Consider the following 19838-nt stretch of genomic DNA (forward strand, 5'->3'; position numbering starts at 1 on the left):
CGTAAATTTAACGACCCGTGCCATCCACCGTCGTCCTATTTTCTCTGCTATTCTTCCGACGCTTTCCCGCACCGAAAACGACTCCGCGATCGACGGAACGATCCATCGAACGCGTCGCGGAAATTTCGTTTCTTCCGCCGCTACGGTACACTCGCTCCTACTGTAATTCATTTTTCAATACAAGAATCTTTTCACACTTTCGAGTATACTATAATTAAAAATTTGGAATAATATAAATTAAATTTGAAAATGTGATACAAAGGGCTGTTCGTGTTTTTAAGGTGGCGGTTTCGAGTGTCACCGGGGGGAAAGAATTCAATTTCTCGATGCAAAATTAGCCGATCGCGTCCTTAAACGGCGTCGCAACATCGAATGATAAATTTCGTACGACCGTAATTTTTCCACGCCTCGATGCACGCGAGTTGTCGGAGCGTCGACGTCTAAGATGACGGTCGTTAAGCGAGAATTCTTAGCCCTGACGATGCATAGAAAAAGTCGGCCGGGCGCGCGATGGGATTACTCTTACAAATGTAACGACGTCCTCGGAAGTTTGCACATTTCGGTGGGAGTTCTGACGCCGCGGTCGAGACATTTTGCCGTAGCAGCCGGCGACCTGCAGCCATTTCAGTACCTTGCGTAACCTGTCGAGACTTATGGTGGTTGTAACTTGGCGAAAGTACGAGCCCGCGTCTGCGACCAGTAATTCTTGATTTCCCCGCGATTCAGACGAGCCGTTCAGGTTCGTCGACCGCGTTCGAACTGCTCCGCCATCGTCGTCTACGTTCCTCTACGAACTTATGCTAACCAAACACATATGCCGGTTTTGTTTTCTCTTAAACGTTCGTAAAAGTGATCCGCAATCTATCTTGTACATAAAATAGTCACTGTAATCTCCAAGCGATACTAAAAGTTGTCCTGATCCGGTTGGATGTAGGACGAAGGGTAGGTGTTGACGCAAGTGTGGGGATTGTTTTAGGGAAGTGTTCCGTGTCCTGGTCGAGCCACCTGCTGGTCAGCTCCGTGGCGTTGTTGATGCTGTGCTTTGGGCTGAGCTTCTGCGCTGCGCGACACAAGCCGTCCAACCCGCACACCGATCCACTGCGCATTTGACAATCGAGATACTCCCAGTCGATTCACGCCTATGCCTCGCCGAAGACGACCTCCCTCTCTTTCGTGACGGTCTGTTGATCGTGAACAGGGACGAGCGTCGGGGGCCAGGAGCGTCGTCGTCGCGATCGAACGACGACCATCGCCTCTGCGTCCACGTGGGTATACACACGTTTGACTGTCTGCCTGTCCGAGTGTACGTCTGGCTCTGTATGCGTGCGTCTACATAGCGCGGCACACGATCCCTGCTATGTATGTACTTATAGATGAACGTTTACGTGTGTAGCTTAGCATTAGCTCGAACGGAAAGTTTTGGCGTTCGGTCTTCCGACGTCGTTGGTCGTCGTGTCGCCGAGACGGAATTTCCGCTACGTTCCAGGGGCCACGGACGCAACGAATCAGAAGCCTCGGAATGAAAGCCCTCGCGGAAATTCAGATTTCACGTGAAGTCGTCGAAAGTATCGGGGAAGAGCAAGATATTATCCATCGATCGTTAAATATAGTAAAATAAATTATTGCTTGGCATCTTCTGCTTTTGTTACTTCAACGAAGATCTAGTATTCGTTGGTTCTTCGTATAATTTTGAATCGTAACTTCGACTTCTTTCTTTATCCTTGCAATTTCTTTATATTTGCGAAACGATGCCCAGGCGCAGGCACAAAGGGGTTAAGACAGAAATATGCGACGTCTTAAGTGGAATATCGTGTGCCTCCTTCGTAACAAGCCCCGTTCGATATCGATCCACGATGGCGACTGCTTGTTACGAGCGAGCATGGGTTTCTCCACTTACCATATTGCACGTTTGTCTTAAAAGAGACCTCATAAAAACGAACACCGACACGGTTTTAACTTTCACGACTGTGCTCGAATCTATACCTGCAATATCCAATTCCTTACTCGAGTCTGATCGTTGATCTTATTTTATTTTCCATATATTTACTAGAAGAACAGACTCTATTTATTTATCTCGTTGCGTCGCCTTTGCCGTAGATATTAAATTTCAATTTCCGTAAAGGCTATCGTTCCACCTTCGTATCCTACGATTAGTCGTACCTCGAGTTTCAGTGATAGCTATTTAACGGAATTTACGATTATCGTTCGGACGGTCGTATCACGATAACTGTACATTTTCTAAAAAATTATTGCGTCCGTGTACTCTAATTCCGTCTTGACGTTCCGCGAACTTCTCGATCCCTTTCTTCCAAGGAACTTCGTATCTCCTGGATCTTGTATACATTTCGTAATTATTTTCCATCGAAACACCGTGACGCGGAGTGACAGCGAGTGCCGGAAACTTTCGCATAATACTTTCCAGAGCCTCTCGCGATGGCAGCGTTGACTGCAACCGCAATCGCTGTGCAAGCGCGCGAATCGCGGGTTGGTCTAAACTACCGCAACTCAATTATCCATCTTCTGACCGTCGAACAATAGGGGGTGTATCCTTAAGTCTTTCGTTCGCGTAGAATCGAAAACAACCAACAATTGCCACGGGCAGAGCACTTCTTGTCCCTCGCTCAATTTCGCGACTGGTAGAAAACTATCTGCGATACCCTCGCAAGAATAGATAGTACGCGAGTGCCAAACGGACGCGTAACGAAATGAACGAAACAAGCACGACGACGAAGCGTGTCGCCTGTTCGATGCACGAGCCTAGCAACGAGCTAAGCACGCGAAAAACTAATTCGATCGACACGCCCGGAAACTAGTCGCACGTAGACGGGCTTTCCGCGAGGCTTAACAACCGTATCGGAGGCTGCAGCACGCCATTTCCGATTCGCTTCTGGCCCCAAGAAAGGACAAACACGCCGGAAAGGAATTCGATTCGATCGAAGAACTCGACGGGAATCAAACGCGTGACACGCATACGGACACGCTTTTCTAACTATCGATAGGCTAAACATAGCTCAGGGGACCTATTTCCATGGGTAACAATTTTCATCCCCCTGTTATTTTGCATTTTCCAGATGTTAGAAAATTCTGTGTGCACGTGTACGAACGTTGCAGTTTGTTTCGCCTTGTGTCTCAAAAGTAGTCTATCGGAACGTTATGAAATTTGAAGCGTTGACTTCTGTACATATATAGAAAATTGGTGCCCTTAAATTGTTGAGAAAATTTCAGTGGTTTATTGGAGAACTTGGAACGGTGGTTTCTATACGCGTTGTTATCGTTGCTATTAAATGTTTGCAAATGTTTGAGACGAGGTTTGGGGAGAACCGATCAAACAATTTTGACTATGTCGCCTATAAACAAAGAAAGACAATATATTTATCGATTCTAAGGGATCGCAACGTTAAGTTTCTATCGGAAGTTTGCAATCGTACGGTTGGATCTTTTTAACGATCCCCTTGAAGTCGATACGCGATCTGCTGGTTCAATCTTCAAGAGCTGTTCCGGCTCTGGTCTTGACTTTTAGATTCTTGGCCGTAAGTTGGACCGCTCGCCGACTCGTTCGTGAATGAATGGCTGCTTGAACTCTTGACTCCTTGAATGAGACTGAATCTTGATCTCCGACCGAATGAATGCTCCGTCTTGAGACGGGACTCTTTCACGCCATTCCTGTTTGTGCCGTGGAATTCCATTGCGGTGTCGGGTTCAATCACGTATCATTGTCTGCGTTACGATTGTTTAGCCTGAAGGAAGCGACCCGAGGAAATTGTCGAGGGCAAAGAGGAACGAGCAACCGCGCGAGTTCGATCATTTTCAGTTTCCTTTTTCTTTTTTTCTCGTTCGCTGACGCTCGCGTTTCCAGACGTTCCGTTTCACGCGCGACTTTCCTATAAAATATTCGCAGCGTTACGCGCGTATTTCGAGCGGCAATTCCTATTTCCAGCCAGAGTCCACCAGGTTTCGCTGGTTCTCTAGAGCTTTTACTTCCATTTTGCGGTCGGTGCTTTCCGACGGAGATCCAAGCTCTGTGTTTATGCGTTTCCCGTCTCGCGTTCGTCCGTCGCGGTTACTTTCAGACGCGTTTGCGGCTACGCTCGTGCAAACCAACCCCTTCATAATCTCGTTCGATAATACCGAGGTCCGAAGCCGACCTCTAGCCACCAGCAAAAAGAGAAACTGGTTCGACTTATTGCGAAAAGAAGATGTTTCGAATATTTTAGACGAGTACAGAATCTACGTACATACTTCACCCCCATCGATCGTTTCATAGACTGAGTCAATTCCCAGGGTTGAAAAATCGAGTTCATCATGGAATAATCGGAAGTGGAAATTTTATCTCGAGCCTAATCTTACGGAAGCAGTATTATTTCACGTTTCTTTACGAGAGATAATATGGGTATACAGGGTGTTCGGCCACCCCTGAGGAAAATTGTAATGAGAGATTCTAAACGCCAAAGTAGGTAGTAGTAGTCCATACTGAATTTTTTTCTCGAAAATGCGTAGGATTTCGGGGGTATATGTAATGACCAAAAATGATTGTAATCGACTCTTGCAACCAAAAATAATTTTTTTAGAACGATCTGGAAAATTTTTTTTTCGCCGAAAAATTTCAGCACATAATCCAATTTTTTTCTCGAAACTGAGTAGGATTTTGAGGGTATGTCTATTGACCAAAAATGATTGTAATTGATCCCTGCAATCAAAAATAATTTTTTTAGAACGATTTGAAATTTTTTAATTTTGTCGAAAACCTACCCCTTGTCGATTTTTCTTAAAAATTCCTTTTTCATTTTTAGTAATTTTGTTTGGCACTCTACAGAAAAGTTGTCTAATACTTTCCTGTAGGTACCCATGAGCTCTACTTCAGAAAAAAAGTTTCAATGTGATACGTTCACTATTGTAGGAGTTATGGTCATTTAAAAATTGAACCAATGTTATGGGGTTTTTCTCATTTTGCGAGGTCAAGGACCAACTTTTCGCATATTTTTGCGATTTGTACATATTCTCCATCAAAATACGCGTAGTTTGCTTTTTTAAACATTAAAATCGTCCAATCCGTTCAGAAGTTATGACGTTTTAAAAACTCGCATGAAAATTCAGGGAAACATATCAATGATATGGTCAGACATGACATTTTTGGTACGGAATTTTTTTCTCGAAACTGAGTAGGATTTCGGGGGTATGTGTAATGACCAAAAATGATTGTAATCGACTCATGCAACCGACAATAATTTTTTTAGAACGATTTGAAATTTTTGAATTTAATTCTTATTAATTTTTTAACGAAGCCTCAGTCAAGAAATTGATATTCCTGATTTTTGTCTTATTTTGTCCTCTAGAATCTCCCATTAAAATTGTTCCCAGGGGTGGCCGAACACCCTGTATAATGAAAAGAAATGGATTTTTCGTTCGTTTCTCGAAATTTTCCACCAGATAAGAATTTTTGGTTCGGACCAGCTAGCTGCAACACCCGAATGCGGTGTTCCGTGGTCGTGCGATCGATTTACCCCTTTCCATACTTTGCGGTCGTCGCTCGAGCTGTGTGCTCGGGACTTGGACCAAAACTCTTTGCCACTCTTTGCGTAGCCTGTGCTGCATTCGACGCGCAGTTGCACGTAAAGTGAAAAGTTCCAGTCCCCTGCAGTCTTTTAGACGGAGGATTCTCCGCTCTTTCCGAACGATCGAACAGAGACCCGCGGATATAATAGAGGCCACGGACGTAAGAGTTTCCCCTGCGACGCGAGCACGACCTTCTTACAAACGTGTTCGACAAATCAAACAGAAAACTACTGTCAAATGTGGGTTATTTCCAACAGACGGGTTATTCGTCACGCTTCTTCGTTCGCTCGATTTTTCAAGCTGATCTCTATGTCGATTTCAGACAGCAATAATGGCGGTCGTTTCGTTCCACCGACGCTGAGGAATCGTGCCTCTTCGGAACGCTTTTTGGTCAAACTACGATCGTTCGAGGAAAGCACACGACGCGAGATAACGAAAGTTTTTTTCATTTCTATCGCGGTACGATATAAAAATATTTCAGTTACGCGTTAGGGAAGCCTAACTTAGGGTTCGTCGGTGGGCTACGGTCTGGCGGGGGGGCTCCTAATTAAAAGACTGGATCGCGACGAGAGCGATCGACGTCCCTTCGAGACCACGGGAGGCCCTTCTCGCGGAGCGATCGGTCGCAATTAAAATTACACGCGCAGGCCGGGCTCGAATAATAGCGCAAAGGAATTGAGGACATCGATCCTCCGTGGCTCGGTTCTGCGAACGTAGTGCGATTCGCGAAGGTATTCGCATTGTCCGGATTAAATTCGCGTTGGCGGAGCAGCCGAGAGGTTCGTTCTGGTTGCACGCACCGTCGGCTCCTCGTGAATGTACGCTCGGACCGTTCGATCCGATTTCGATGCATCCGCGGCACGTGCGCAACCTCGGGTTCATCGTGGTTCGACGGGCTTCATCGATGCACGCTCGAAACTAAATAAAATCACCGGAGTCAAAAATTCCACGGTGAACCGAACCCAAAAAAAACCACAGTTTTCTCGGTCATCGATCGCCCCGGTGAAAATTTAGAGACCATTCTTGGCTGCTCCAGCATTTATTCGCAGGGGACGTCTCGGTAAATTTGTTACTTAAAAATTTTCGTTGTTCGAACGACCGACCAAGCGTTAGGCGCGAAGCGGAAAAGGGAGAAAGGGCCGCGTGGGAGGAGGAAACGGGTGGGTCGCGGAGCGGAAAGAAGCGGGCAATGCGAGCTCAATGGAAGATCTGTCGCGTAGCGCGCGTTCTCGGTCGCGGCAAAAACAACGTAGCCTTTGAAAACGTCATAAAATCGTTAAAAGCCGCAGACCCTATTTCTGGCCGCTTTTCGCCTCTCTTTCGTTTCCCGCTCCGCGACCGTGTCCCGTCCTACCCCTCCCCCAGCTTTGTACGCCTGCTCGGAGACTGAATTTTCAGCCACGCGCCGTCAGACGAAAAAATGTAATTGTAGAACCGAGTTCGTTAAGCCGCGCGTGGACTAATTGCGTCGCGATCCGTTCCCCAGTTTCGCTCGAAACGATTCTTTCGCGACTCGCCGCCGCGTGTTCCACGGGCCCTTCGAATACCGTCGAGGACACTTTGCATACACCATTCGCCGTAGAATTTTAAGGAACATCGTGAACGCGCCAAACCGTTTCTTACGATCGAACGATCGTTCAATTGGAATTTGAATGGATATCGAAGGGGCCATAATTTACCGAGTCCCGTCCCTTCGCGGGAGGACGACGGCAAAATTAATTTTGTCAAACTGTCCCAAAACGTGTACGCTTATACGATCTTTCGTAGTCCGCCGAGGGGTTTCGACCCCTCCTACACGGTCTGTAAAGCCACCCTGTCGGTTCCGGAGGACGTCGGGAATCGGGAGCTTGGAAAGTTCTCGCCGGTGGGAGCACGTGGACGGAAAGATTTACCGTTCGGGATTTAAGAGACCGGTGTAGAACCGTCACGGTGTGAAACAATCGAATAAAGTACCCCGCGATCCGTCGTCGTCCCGGTTTTCTCCGACCGCGCGCTCGACGCCTTAAATTTCCACCGCGAGAGACTCGCTTTACGTCCCGTTCCGCCTCGTCGTGCGCGGTACGACGCTCGCCGCGAAAATTATTACGCTCGACTTCCCGTTTTTAACGTTCTTCCGTTTCTGGTAGTCGGCGCCCTCCATCTTCTCGGCGAACGTACGCTTCCGGCGACGTAAAGGATCGAGTCCCCGTCGATCGATGCCCGTTCGCAGCACCCGGCGCAAAGCTCCTTCGTAAATCCTGCCTCGATCGAGCCACGCGCCCCTTGCTAACCTTTCTCTTGCTGTATTTCGTCTTCGGAGCAACTTTGAGGTGACCAGAGGGCCAAAAAACACGTTTTCGGTAGCTTAAATTGCGATTCGTCGTGGATAGTGCAGACCAAGCATGTTTAATAGGACTGGAGGCTCGCAAAAATAAAAATTGTGCGCGTTTAGATCACTGCAACGTCTCTGACAGTCGAGTATCGACTTTTCTAAACTAGACTGTGCTTTCCACGCGTGCCTGGGAAGGACCACCCCGCAGAAGCGCGAAACGGTCTCGCGGAAAATTACGAGAGAAACTAGGAAAAGTTTCGTTCACGGACAGATGGTCGCAGTCGATGCGAGGGAATACGTCGCCAGGGTGTTCGCCAAGAGATTCCTGCGTGTCGCGACGTCCGTCCGGCAAGAAACCGACGGAGGGGGAGGAAAGTGGCCCGAGCACGTATTTCCGGGCGCTGGTTATCGGGAAAAGTCGTACGAAACAAAAGTTGTAGGAACTCGTTCTGCTGGGGGTGTTTCCTGGTGGGACGTTCGCGAGTCTGCGAGCCAACGACGATATCGTTGTTCGCTCCGAAATCGAGTTCCCGTCGATTTCGATGGTGCCTTACCTGTTGCGAGCGTCTTCTATTTTCGCGTCTGTTTTGCGTGCATTTCAGTTTTTGTTTTCCCCTTTCTACGCCTCGAGGCAGAATTCGCAACGAGCTCCGCGATACGTCTGAAAGAATCGTGTTTGGAATTCCAAGCCGGGATATATTCCGACCTCGTTTTTCCGCTCCGCGTCACGCGTAACGCGCCCTGTCGGAGAAGAACAAACCCTCCCTGGGAATATACGTACCCGACGAACGAATGGAACGCAATTTCGGAATAGTTTCCCCTTCTGAGCAGATTAAATTTTCCTCTGTTCGTATTACGGAGTCGAGGTTCTCGTCGCGTCTCGGCGAATCCGACCGGTTAACGTTTAGCCCTTACGCTCGTATCCGTTTCCCTAGACTCGCCTGGCACCGAGCACAGCTTCGCCGAAATAAGGGATGAAAGAGAAACGGACTCGGAATCGAGCCCACGCAATCGTCCAACGACGAATCTGACAAGGCTCGAGGAATATTAGATGAAAAATGGGGGTAGAAAGTGTACGAAGAAGGGTCGAATCGTTGAATTTTCAAAGGCGAACGAGCGTCTTTAACCTCTTCAGGGGCAAATTATTTTGTTCGTCCATCGATTTTCTGACAATACTGCCGTGTCATATCATTGGGAAAATCTATATTCATTCGTAAGTCTAGCGGTTACTATAAGTATCCTTGAAGAGGTTAAGAGAGATCGAAAGAATCGTCACGGTGGGTCGCAGATGTATGCAAACCCGATGATCCCCGGGCGATGGACGATTCGTCGCGTGGGAGGGTAGGAAGCGGAAACGTGGAGCGACAACCGAGTTAAAATTCTCGTTGGGCGTCTTCCGGGGACGCCTGGGCGTCGAGGAAGAATCACGGGAATGACCTTGAATGCGCCTTAATGATTCGCGGAGTAATTAAAACGAATCCGAGCCGGGGGATTCGGTCCGAGACGGGGGTTGAAAACGAAACGATGCCCAATTAGATCGTCGGAGGTCTATCGAAGGAGACGCGACGGTTTCTCGCGACTACGTAATTTCGGCGCGATGTTCGCCGTACGACAGGGAGGAAATCGGGGTTGTTGGCTCGACGATTTCGCCTGGAATCGAACGAACGGGCGAAATTACGATTGGCTCCGCTCGAACGATCGTTTTCATAAACTTGTCCTAGCGTTCGATGGTCCGGGTGAACGGCGAATCGATCGCGACGGATTTGTAACCGTTCTCGACCCTTTGCTCCTTATTTGCATGGAAATTGCTGGCCTTTCAGGGCAGCAAAAAACACCGGAGCGTGTCTGGATGCGTGTCAGCGACGACAGAGTCGCTGGCGTAACCGTAGCTACAACTAGAATTTTCAGTGAAACGGTAAAACGCGAGGCTTCTGACGAGTGATAACAGGGCGTTTATCGTTCCCAAACAACGGATAATCACGCGTGTTTAAATAGATTATTTTTAAGTGGCATAGCAAGCTTTCGAATAAGCTTGTACAGCAAGTTTTAAGAATTAATATACGAAACGTTCGTTCGGCCAAAAGTTTAAATTGCCTCGTTTCCACGCGTCCCTTTCACGCTGTTTAAATCAGCGATCAAGAAACGTATGTGCCGTGCATTACTTTCAAATTATTCCGGCTAGCATTGAACGAGTTCGTTGTATAATTAGCCGCGTATAGTTTGTCAACGGCGGGCGGTTTCACAGGCGAAACGATGAGATAATTGACCGTTTGCTCCTTATTTGCATGGAAATTGCTGGCCTTTCGGGCACGCAAAAAGCGCGAGAACGCGTCCGGATGCGTGTCAGAGACGACAGAGTTCGGCGAATTAACTTCCGGCCGGATTGCGCGCGTCGCCGTGTAATCGAGCGACGCGCGAACCGTAGCAAATTGAAAATATCGCCGTCGCGTCGAAAGTTTCGAAAAGGATTCGAGCTCGTACGTTGCCATCGCGAAATCGCTCGTCCAAGTCGGAATTTCCGTGCGTTATTGCGGCCGAAACGGAAGAAAAAAAAAAAAGGAGTCGCTTTGTAAGTAAATAATAATAATGGCGAGCTCGCACGCGCGTCCGTACCGCGGCGAAATGAATTCCGTTTGACGCGCTGGCCTGTACAATCTATTTCGTCGCCGCTAGCGAAATTCGGCAATATTTTTCCAGGACGAATCAAACGTTTCGACGCGAAACGTTTTCGCGCGACGGTCGTTTTATTTTCGCGCCGCGGCGAATTTTCTCCCGACGCCGCGACCGGAAACCGGAAATCGACGCCCGTTCCACGGGACGAGTCGCGACGATCTTACGTCGTCTAGAATTTTTAGGAACGTGACGCGAGATTACGCGCACGACGAGCCCTCGATTTACTCGGTCGTTTGATTGTTTATTTTTAATCATCGATGAAACGCCTACTTTTTAAGATTGTTTAATCTTAGTTGACCCTCGTAACGAAGAATAAAATACATCGAGAGTTCACGAATAATAAATAAATACCTTCGATGTGGAGGGAAATTCTTATCCGGAGTTATCCATCATTCGTGTAGTTTGAATTCAATTCTGGGCTACGCGGAGATAATATTAATGAAATTCGACTTACGAAGGAGGTTTGAAACGAACGAACCGCGTAAACGAAGGGGTCGCTGTAATCGCGGAGACGGTCGTTGCATTATTCCTACGATGTGTGTTCGCGGAATTGCGAACGAGTATCTTTAGATTAATGATGTACGCCGGAAATGGCGCGAACTTTGCAAGTGGTGACGATTTGCACACCGTTCGTGCGTCGATCTTCCGTCACTCGCGTAACCCTTCACCGACTGTACATACTATACATATACATATACATATAGTACGTAAATATTCGACCTGGCGTAAATGTTACGTATTATTATATTTTATAATAAAACTGGAGTAAACGAAAAGCTTGTTAAGATTCATTTGCTCGATCGTCGAACCTGTCCCTGATAACCCTGTCACGCTTGAGTTTAAAACATTTATCAATTCTATCATTATTGACAGCGATACACGATAATTCTGGACGTTCCTCGCATCGACAGGTAAGTTTCTATCCCTTCAAAAATTCATTTTTCGATCGAGACAATCGAACCAAACATTTTGAAAGCAAAGAATTTTACGACGAAACATTTTTTTTCTATACAAAGCTATTTTCACTGCATCTTGACGCTTTTACAGATTACTGAATTCCGAAACGTTCGATAACCCGAGGCGATCTATTCCCGACCCAATATTTTCTATCCCGATTCATTTTTCGATTGAGACAATGGAACCAAACATTTTGAAAGCAAAAAATTTTACGATGAAACATTTTTTTTCCGTACGAAGTTACCAATTACTGAATTCTGAAACGTCGATAACCCGGGGCGATCTATTCCCGAGCCAACATTTTCCGGAGTCCCCGTGCGCGTCTATTAGTATCGAATTGCTCGAGTTTCGTTGATATCTAATCGTATCAATCTCGTCGCTAGTAATTTGCCTCTGCGTGGTTCGTAGACGCGTGCAACCTTTGCAGTGGTGCGTATCATACAGCGATGCTGCCATTGGCTTTGCGTGCGCTGGCTCCGAGCGAGAATTAATTAATCAACGGCTCTAAGTCTCGGTTCTCGGATCGCGGCAGCCAGGAAATTCGGTCGAATGGTCGAATCGAATCGACGCGCAACGAATCCGCGACTAGGCGTCCCTTCTCCAGGAAACAAAAGGTAATTCGATTCGGATCAGGTGAAATTAATTGGCCGACCGGGGCTTCGTGATCGCCGTAATCGCCGACAGCGCGATTCTTGCTAAACACAAACGGGTTTCCATTTATTCTCCCTTTTTTCGTTTAACAATTTTTTACGAGAAGAAGAAAAGTTTCTATCGTTAAAAGTAGATTCCCAAGGTCCAGCCATTTTTCCTATAATTTTTAATCTCAACATGGCGACAGCAGGCTTGTATTCAAGCCGAAGGCGCCCATTTAGAACTTTTCCCATAAACTTAAGCAGCTATATTATCGGAGCGCAACAACGACCATAACTCGAGAACAAGATCAAATGGGGCACGAATGGTTTGTATGAACTTTTGTAATTGTTTTCGTTTCTCCTATCCACCATATTGCACCAAGTGTTTCGTAACGACGGTTCATAGTAGGAATATCGCTTTATGTAATCAAGTACTCTCCGTACCGAGAGATTTATTCCGGTAAATAAATGTTTGCCTTGAGAGTTTGTCGCGAAGGGTTTCGATCGAATGCTTGGGGGATCGGCAGCAACTATTGTTTCACCGGATCGAGGTCATCGGCCAAAACCAGTACTTTTTTCTCCGGTTTTCCCCGGGAAGCGCGTTTAATTGGAATCTGTTTTCGGCGCCTCGTCCAATAGACAGAGCAAACAACCGCGAACAAACGAGCGAGTTTCGCGCGAACGAATGTCCCGGTGACGTATCGATTCTTCGGAGCCGGTCGAGAAAAAAAAACCCCCCCCCGTAGAGGCGAGACTAGGGAGCAGCTTTTAACGCTTTCGGGAAGAATCGCGAGCGAGATTCGAGAGCCACGGCCAGCCACTCCACCGGGAGACTGTAAAGTTGAGATTTTCCCTCGAGTTACCTTGGAACGGACACTCGGCGGTTTCAAAGAAAATCTCTTCCATCGCTCTTCCCAGCTTTCTTTGTGAATACCGGAACACTCGGAAAGTATCCTCGAAGGGAAGGGCTTTGTCCTTGTCGATCTTCGGACGTATCCACGGTTCTCATCGCCGGGCGATTCATTCTACCCGCTTCCCTGCCGCGTACAGAGTGCTTTCCGCTACATTTCTTCCTATTAATGCACTCGCTGCAGCCGACGTAATTTTACGTTGCTCCACTCCCCGCTCTGCCATCCCTATCTGTTCACCGTACGAACGTTATTTAACGCGTCGGTTCCAAGTGTCTCACAGCAATTTTAATTTTTCAATCAAAGAATTCGAAATGATAAAACAGTCTACTCTTAAAAACGACTTCCGTCGCGTTAGAGGCGCAGAATATCCGCTACACGATCAAAATAATTTTACGACGCGAAATGAAAAACACGTTCGCCTTATCGCGGCGTGTGGTATACGCGCATACTTGAAAATTATGGCCGCTGACGCAGTCGTGCGGTTTCCGGGGCGGCTCGTGTATGAAAATCGCGTGGAAGTCGTTACGGGAAGCGCTTACCTAGGCTACAGGAAGTCTAGTGGCGTTCGAGTGAAATAAATTCAAATAAAGTGGAAAACAATAGTAAACGCTTCTCGCCGGTAATGGAACGCGATTGTTTTCAACCCTTTACGACCGTTCGCGTCTTAATTATCTAAATTTCTGTTGCAATTGTTCGCGCGGAAAGATTCTACTCGATTTCGCGGGTAATTGGTACACGCAAGCATATCGGTTCGTTCACGCGGAACATGCTGCCTCGAAACCAGTCGCCTAATTATCGTCCTGCACGACGAACCTAATTGTTAATTGGGGCGGGTGCGATGTTCGGTCAGCCCGACGCTCGGCGTCGGTACACATGCTCGGACGGGGACGCTTGGGAGAACGCGGATCGACGTCGCCTTCGAGGGTTAATGGTCTCGCTGGCAACGAGATATCGAGACGACGGGTTCACCCTTCGACGCGACGATAAATTTCGCCGGATGCACGGTGGAAACTGTGGAAAAACCGCGTCTGACGTGCCTCGATACATCCAAAAAAATTCCCAGCGATAAGAAGCGGGGTGAAAAAGAACGGCCAAGAAGTTGAGCGAAAAACAACGACCGACCTGAATTATCGGGAACGTTCTCGAGGCAAAACCCCGGCCATTACGAAAAGTTGGGCGACGCACAGGTGTCGGGCAGCAATTCGTTAGGTTTCCCGATCCATTTGTCTCGGGAAACTTGTCCTTTGTTCCTGGCGGCCAAGTATCTGGTACTCGTAGCATCTAATTAACAGCTAGACCGCGCCACTCGTTACGTTTAAACCCGATCGTAGTTCTTATCTCGAAACTTCTTCTTTGTGTCTGCCTGGGCCCGAGCAATTTATTATCACGATTGTTTGGAATTGAAAACCGTGTCTGGGGGTTTCTCTTTAACTCGTGTCGGTAGAAACATCGATAGAAAAATTCCACCGAAAAATGCAGTAGAACCGAGCGGGGGACGGTCGTTTGCAACGGTATCGATTGGAAACGGTGCAACGCGCAGTAATGAAATTTTACAGGTAGAATTTTGAAGGGTTCGAGCATGTTTTAGCGTTCAATTTGTAATTAATTAAACCGTTCGATCGCCATATATCGAAGATAGTTTATTTACCCAGATGCAATAAATTTCCTAGTTAATCCAATTCTCGACTCGTGGCTCGCAAGAAACGCGGGGGTGGTTTGCCGATGCGAGTCGGGGATCGTCTATTGCGTCAAATTAGCTGACGAACCAACACATTCACGGGCAAGGACACCCAAAAGGTTAGTTCCGTATAGAAAGTCCTGACTCTGACAAGAAGATATCTGAAACTCTAGTGACGCGTCGATGCTCAAATTGAACGCTGCTCGGAACGGAAAGCTCCTGAACCGATGTCAATACCGAACACAGTCCCTATTTCCCTCGAGTTTCCATCGCGATTGAAACGGTCTTCGGTGTTCGGTCGATCGGCACCGAGGTTGTTCCATTTGTGGCGAGTTTGCAAGCTCGGTAACTAGCCAGTTTCGTTCGTTTTGCTCGGTTTCCTCGCTCCTATGGCGCATCATCTTACATATTTGCGTATCGCGGGTCCCAGCGTTGGCCTTGCATTCAAATCGAGTCGCTACATTTTCCCTTTGATCCTCTTTCCCGGACGCTTCGCTCTCTTAAAGCTCTCCCTAGACGTATCTGTTTATTTATGATTCTCTCTACGGATAAGATCGCGCAGCGACGAGTCCCCGGGAAGGAAAATATAAAAGAAAGAGGGGTAATTGAGTGTAGCGGCGCCACGAGAAACGTTGCTCGGAACAGGGGGTTTCGCACGGGTCACCGGTTCATCGGAAACACGTTTACGCATTCGTCAGAATTAAAAAAAAAACGATTAATCGCAAAGTTCTATGGCGTTTGCACGTTTTACATCCACCGTGGAAACTTTTGTAATTCGACGAGCGTTCGAAAGGGGTAACTTCCATAGAAATTTTGGCCAAACTAATCAAACTGAGGGAATTGAATTCAAAGTACGAATTATGAAACAACCCAAAGTAATCAAGGGAGCTTTATAAATTCAGCCCGGCAGTCGATGGCTTGATCCCCTCGCTGTTAGACGACCAATCAACCTTCGCTGTATATTTTTCGCGTCCAACGCTTTTTATCGAGCCTCGAAACACCGCGGCGACTCGAATCGCGACTAAACCCTGCAGATCGGCGGCACACGGTATTCCGGGGGTTTGTCTTGGCGACAGATCCGGCGAAATCTCGAGGAGCGAAGAGGATATCGAACCGGTGTTTTAGCACGACAAACCCGTGGTTGTTCGTTCTTGCTCGCTCGCAACGGGACCGATAAATCCCACTTACAGTTAGAAGCCGAGTAACCGGGCCGCGATGCGCCCAACCTTCCGTGTTGCTTCGGGAAGCAGAAAGCGATGCAAAGCGACGAACACCCTCGGTAAAACCGGCCCCCGATGCAAAGCGGAAGAAGCCAGAGACCGTGCGCTACGGAACGGAGCCACTGCATCGCTAAGGAGATTGGAAGCTGGAATTTACGTGCGAAGTAGCACTTGTCGTTCAACGTGTTTCCTTTCTACCTCACCCCTTCGCCCACCTTCATCCTTTCCCCTCGATTCTCTTTTCTCGACGACACCTTTACGTCTCCCTTTTCCCTTATCCGGCTGTTATTGAGATACTATATTCCCTCTTCGAGCAGGATGGACGCTCCAGATTCGAAGAAATACTTTCACAAGTACTGTTGGAAGACGAGATGTTGGCAACTACGAGTTAAACCACGCAAGGGGCGAGGGGAATCTTAGGATTAGTATGTGGATAGAGTGCCATCGTCTCGTCTTTCAATAGTACATGCTGGAGGCGAAGGTAAAGAGGATAAAAGCAAACACAAATCATGCGAAAAGCCCACCCTGACTAGCACGCGAATATAGGAGATACTTCTACGTACTAAAATTCTTATTCGTAGAATTTTCTTTTGAACTGCACCGTTTGCAGAATTTACAGACTACACTCCGAGCGAAAATTCTATTGTCTTTTTTAAAAAGCACTCTTGACCGAACAATAGAGACCTTGCTATTGTTTCAGCTTCTCGAACAGGGGATATGGAAACGCGGAGTTCACCAAGAGATAATAACGATTCATTAAGAAAAAGTTCAACGTGCAAATTCAGTATTTATCTTGCCTTGTCTGCTAAACTTTTCTTGAATCAATTCGAAGCTTGTCGCGGGTTAATAACATGTTATTTGACTTTATTCGGCCCGTCGACGAAAGCGACCGCGCTGACCCGACGTCGTACGTTTCGTATCTTTATTTTTCCGACTTCTTTATCCCGGCGCGAACCGACTTCGTCGCGTTCACTTCGCAACGGGGAACTAAGAGCAAGAGAATCGGTAAACTTGCAACGACGGAACGGGGAGAGAGAGGCCCGGCAGGCGAAATAAAACACCGTCGTAACAGTTTTGCACTTTAAAATTTAAATTACGCGGATTTACGTCGGCCGCCAGTGAAATATGATAACCAACCTCCTGGCTAGGAGAAAGTCACTTTAACCGTATTTTTCCTCATTCCCGCAGATATTGTTTCGCCCGGTTTTGTTCCTCCCCCGCCCAGGCCCCCTCCAGCGAACGCGTGACTTTCACGGCGCTGTAATTTGCAAATTTATCAGCCGCCGTTTCCGCGGGTCGAGTGGTCCGCGGAGTCTCTCGAAAGAAAAGCTTTTTAAATCGAAAACTAGCCGTTTCGTTTATATTTCGAGCTCGTATTCGACAGAAACTATTTGCAGCAAACGCAGAAGGGTATAATATAGAATTTGTAAAAACGATGTAAGACGTGCTATGCTTTTGTGCTCGTAATAAACTTGTACGCGACGCGTGGGAGGGAACGTGTTAGGAGTGCAGCGCGGTTCTAGGCGATAATCAACCTACAGGTAATTTCGCGAACATTATAAGCTCTCCGAGCGTCGCAACTTTGGCGTTGTCGCGGCTTGTAAACTTTCCCGGACATCCTCGATCGCATCGATGAAAGTTATAGCACAATTAGGTGTACGAGTAGACCTTATATCTAATGTACTTTCTCGGCTAGTATTTCCGGGGCTTTAAAGCACCTGAGGAATAACTTTTCGAACATTCTTAGAAATTCCACTTATTCTTCGTCAAAATACGCGTTGTTTGCATTTTGAAACATTAAAATCCTCCAATCCGTTCAGGAGTTATGACGTTTTAAACATACGTATGAAATTTCAGGGAAACAGCCAGAGGTATGGTCAGACATGATGTTTTCGGTAATGAATTTTTTTCTCGAAAGTGGATAGGATTTCGGGGGTATGTCTATTGACCAAAAATGATTGTAATTGACCCCTGCTACTAGAAATAATTTTTCCAAAACAATTGGAAATTTTTAAATTTTGTCGAAAAATTTCACACGTTCTCGAATTTTTTTCTCGAAAGTGGATAGGATTTCGGGGGTATGTCTATTGACCAAAAATGGTTGTGCTTGACCCCAGGATCTAAAAATAATTATTTCAAAAGGATTTGAAATCTTTTTTTTTCGCCGAGAAATTTCTTCAGCTACCCCTTCGATCTTAAACACGATTCGGAGGAATTTTTATTTTTACTGCAATGACTCGAGCCTCCTCGGGTTCTTAGGTTCTCCGGTGGACGGGAAAAATATAATAGCTGCTGCTCGAAGTCGGAGCACGTCCGAAGAACAAACTGTTGCGTGCAATCTTATGGTGTTGAACCGATCGATTGATCGCTACTGTACTTGGTACGATGGTATCTCGATTGTCGCAACTAATTGTTGACGGAATGATCAGGCAGTGAATTGCTCTGAAAATCAAGGATCGTTTGATTTATGTTTAGAGCTACGGAGTAACGTAATTTATCTGGGCCAGACTAACAGAAAGAATAGAATTCTAAATCGTGAAATATATTGCTCCGTGCGATTTTAACTAAATTGAAACCAAGAATCGCAGCGCGTGGCGTCCAAAATGATATCGACGAGGATCGTAAGCGTTCCAAGAGAAAAGAACCATAAACCCGGGTAGTAAAAAAGTAGCAATTTTACATAGGAAGTGGAACTTTCCGTAAACTGTCCCATCGGATACGCGAAGACCCGTTTAGATCGTCAGGGCGTACGATCGATCCTGCGTAACTGCTAAAGTAATAATAATAACTGGGCGATCGTTAAAAAGTCCGTGACACCGCGCCATCGCGAGCCAGATACGGGTGCTTCGGGCTCGGAATAAAACCGTTTTCGCTGTTAGGCGAACGGAAAAGTTGGACGGATCACGGCGATACAACGGGATCGAATGCGCGTATTCCTCGAACACGGGAATCGTTTTGATCGGGTCGTTCGATTTTAGCTTCTTGGTTTTACACGCGGTAGCCTGCGAATCCCGCGTCTTTATCTGCTTTAGCGACGTCGTTGCAACGCGACGTTGCGTCTTTATTCGCGCGCGCAATCGAATCGAAACGAACGCGTCTGGGAAACGCAACGCGAGAGTCAATGACGCCCGGGTTACGTCCGTTTTATAACTCCGTGTATGGGGATGCGCAGCGCGACACTATGGACGATAGTTCCGGTACGTTGCACGCAAACGGAACGAATCCGGCGAGACTTCGTTCGAAACTTCCCGACTGAACAGAATTCCGCCATTCTGTAATTCTATTTACGATCCGCCGTGTCGCTTAACGGATCCAGTATTCGGAAATTGTCATTTACTGCAAACCGATAACGATCTTCCACCGGGCGGCTTCCGGGCGTTTCTGTCGTTAGCCATTCCCCTAGTCGCTCCTTACAACCGCGCGTTTAATCATCCCTCGCGAATTTCAAACATTTTCGCCACAACATCGCGACGCAAAATGGACAGTTTTTACGATCTCCAATGCAAATTTCATTTTATTCGTATACACTGGGAATTAAAATCGGAGGCTGATGGAATTTGTAAAAATTCTTTCATTTTATGTCGATGGATCCCACATGCTATTAAAATATAAATTAAGTTTAATTATTCGAATACTTTTATTTAAATTGTTGCGTATCGTTTATCGTAAGATAATTAATTATATATACGCGGGAATATTAACAGTTTTGATAGAATGACGTACTCGATAAATTGCATAAACACGTGAAAGGGCACCTGTAAGGATCAATAATGGTTTCGTCCGTTTCCATCGCCGTGTATCGCGATTGCTCTTAATTTCCGCGAATCTGTTCCCCATTTTTCGTTCACCCAAACCGGAAATCAACGCGATTACCGGCCATGGGGTTCTACCAAAGCCCTGAAC

At 46.8% G+C, this 19838-nt stretch overlaps 1 protein-coding gene across 1 annotated transcript in view; it reads left to right on the forward strand.

Moving 5' to 3' along the window:
• Positions 1–11302, forward strand: part of LOC143341434 (LHFPL tetraspan subfamily member 6 protein) — a 29748-nt gene extending 18446 nt beyond the window's left edge. Inside the window, exon 5 of the mRNA XM_076764394.1 lies at positions 977–11302. Within this exon, the coding sequence (XP_076620509.1) occupies positions 977–1110 (134 nt within the window). The 3' untranslated portion in view covers positions 1111–11302. The remainder of the gene's footprint in view (positions 1–976) is intronic.
• Positions 11303–19838: the final 8536 nt, after the last annotated feature.

This window comes from Colletes latitarsis, chromosome 4 (genome assembly GCF_051014445.1).
Source record: "Colletes latitarsis isolate SP2378_abdomen chromosome 4, iyColLati1, whole genome shotgun sequence".
In the NCBI taxonomy this organism is placed as follows: Eukaryota; Metazoa; Arthropoda; class Insecta; order Hymenoptera; family Colletidae; genus Colletes; species Colletes latitarsis.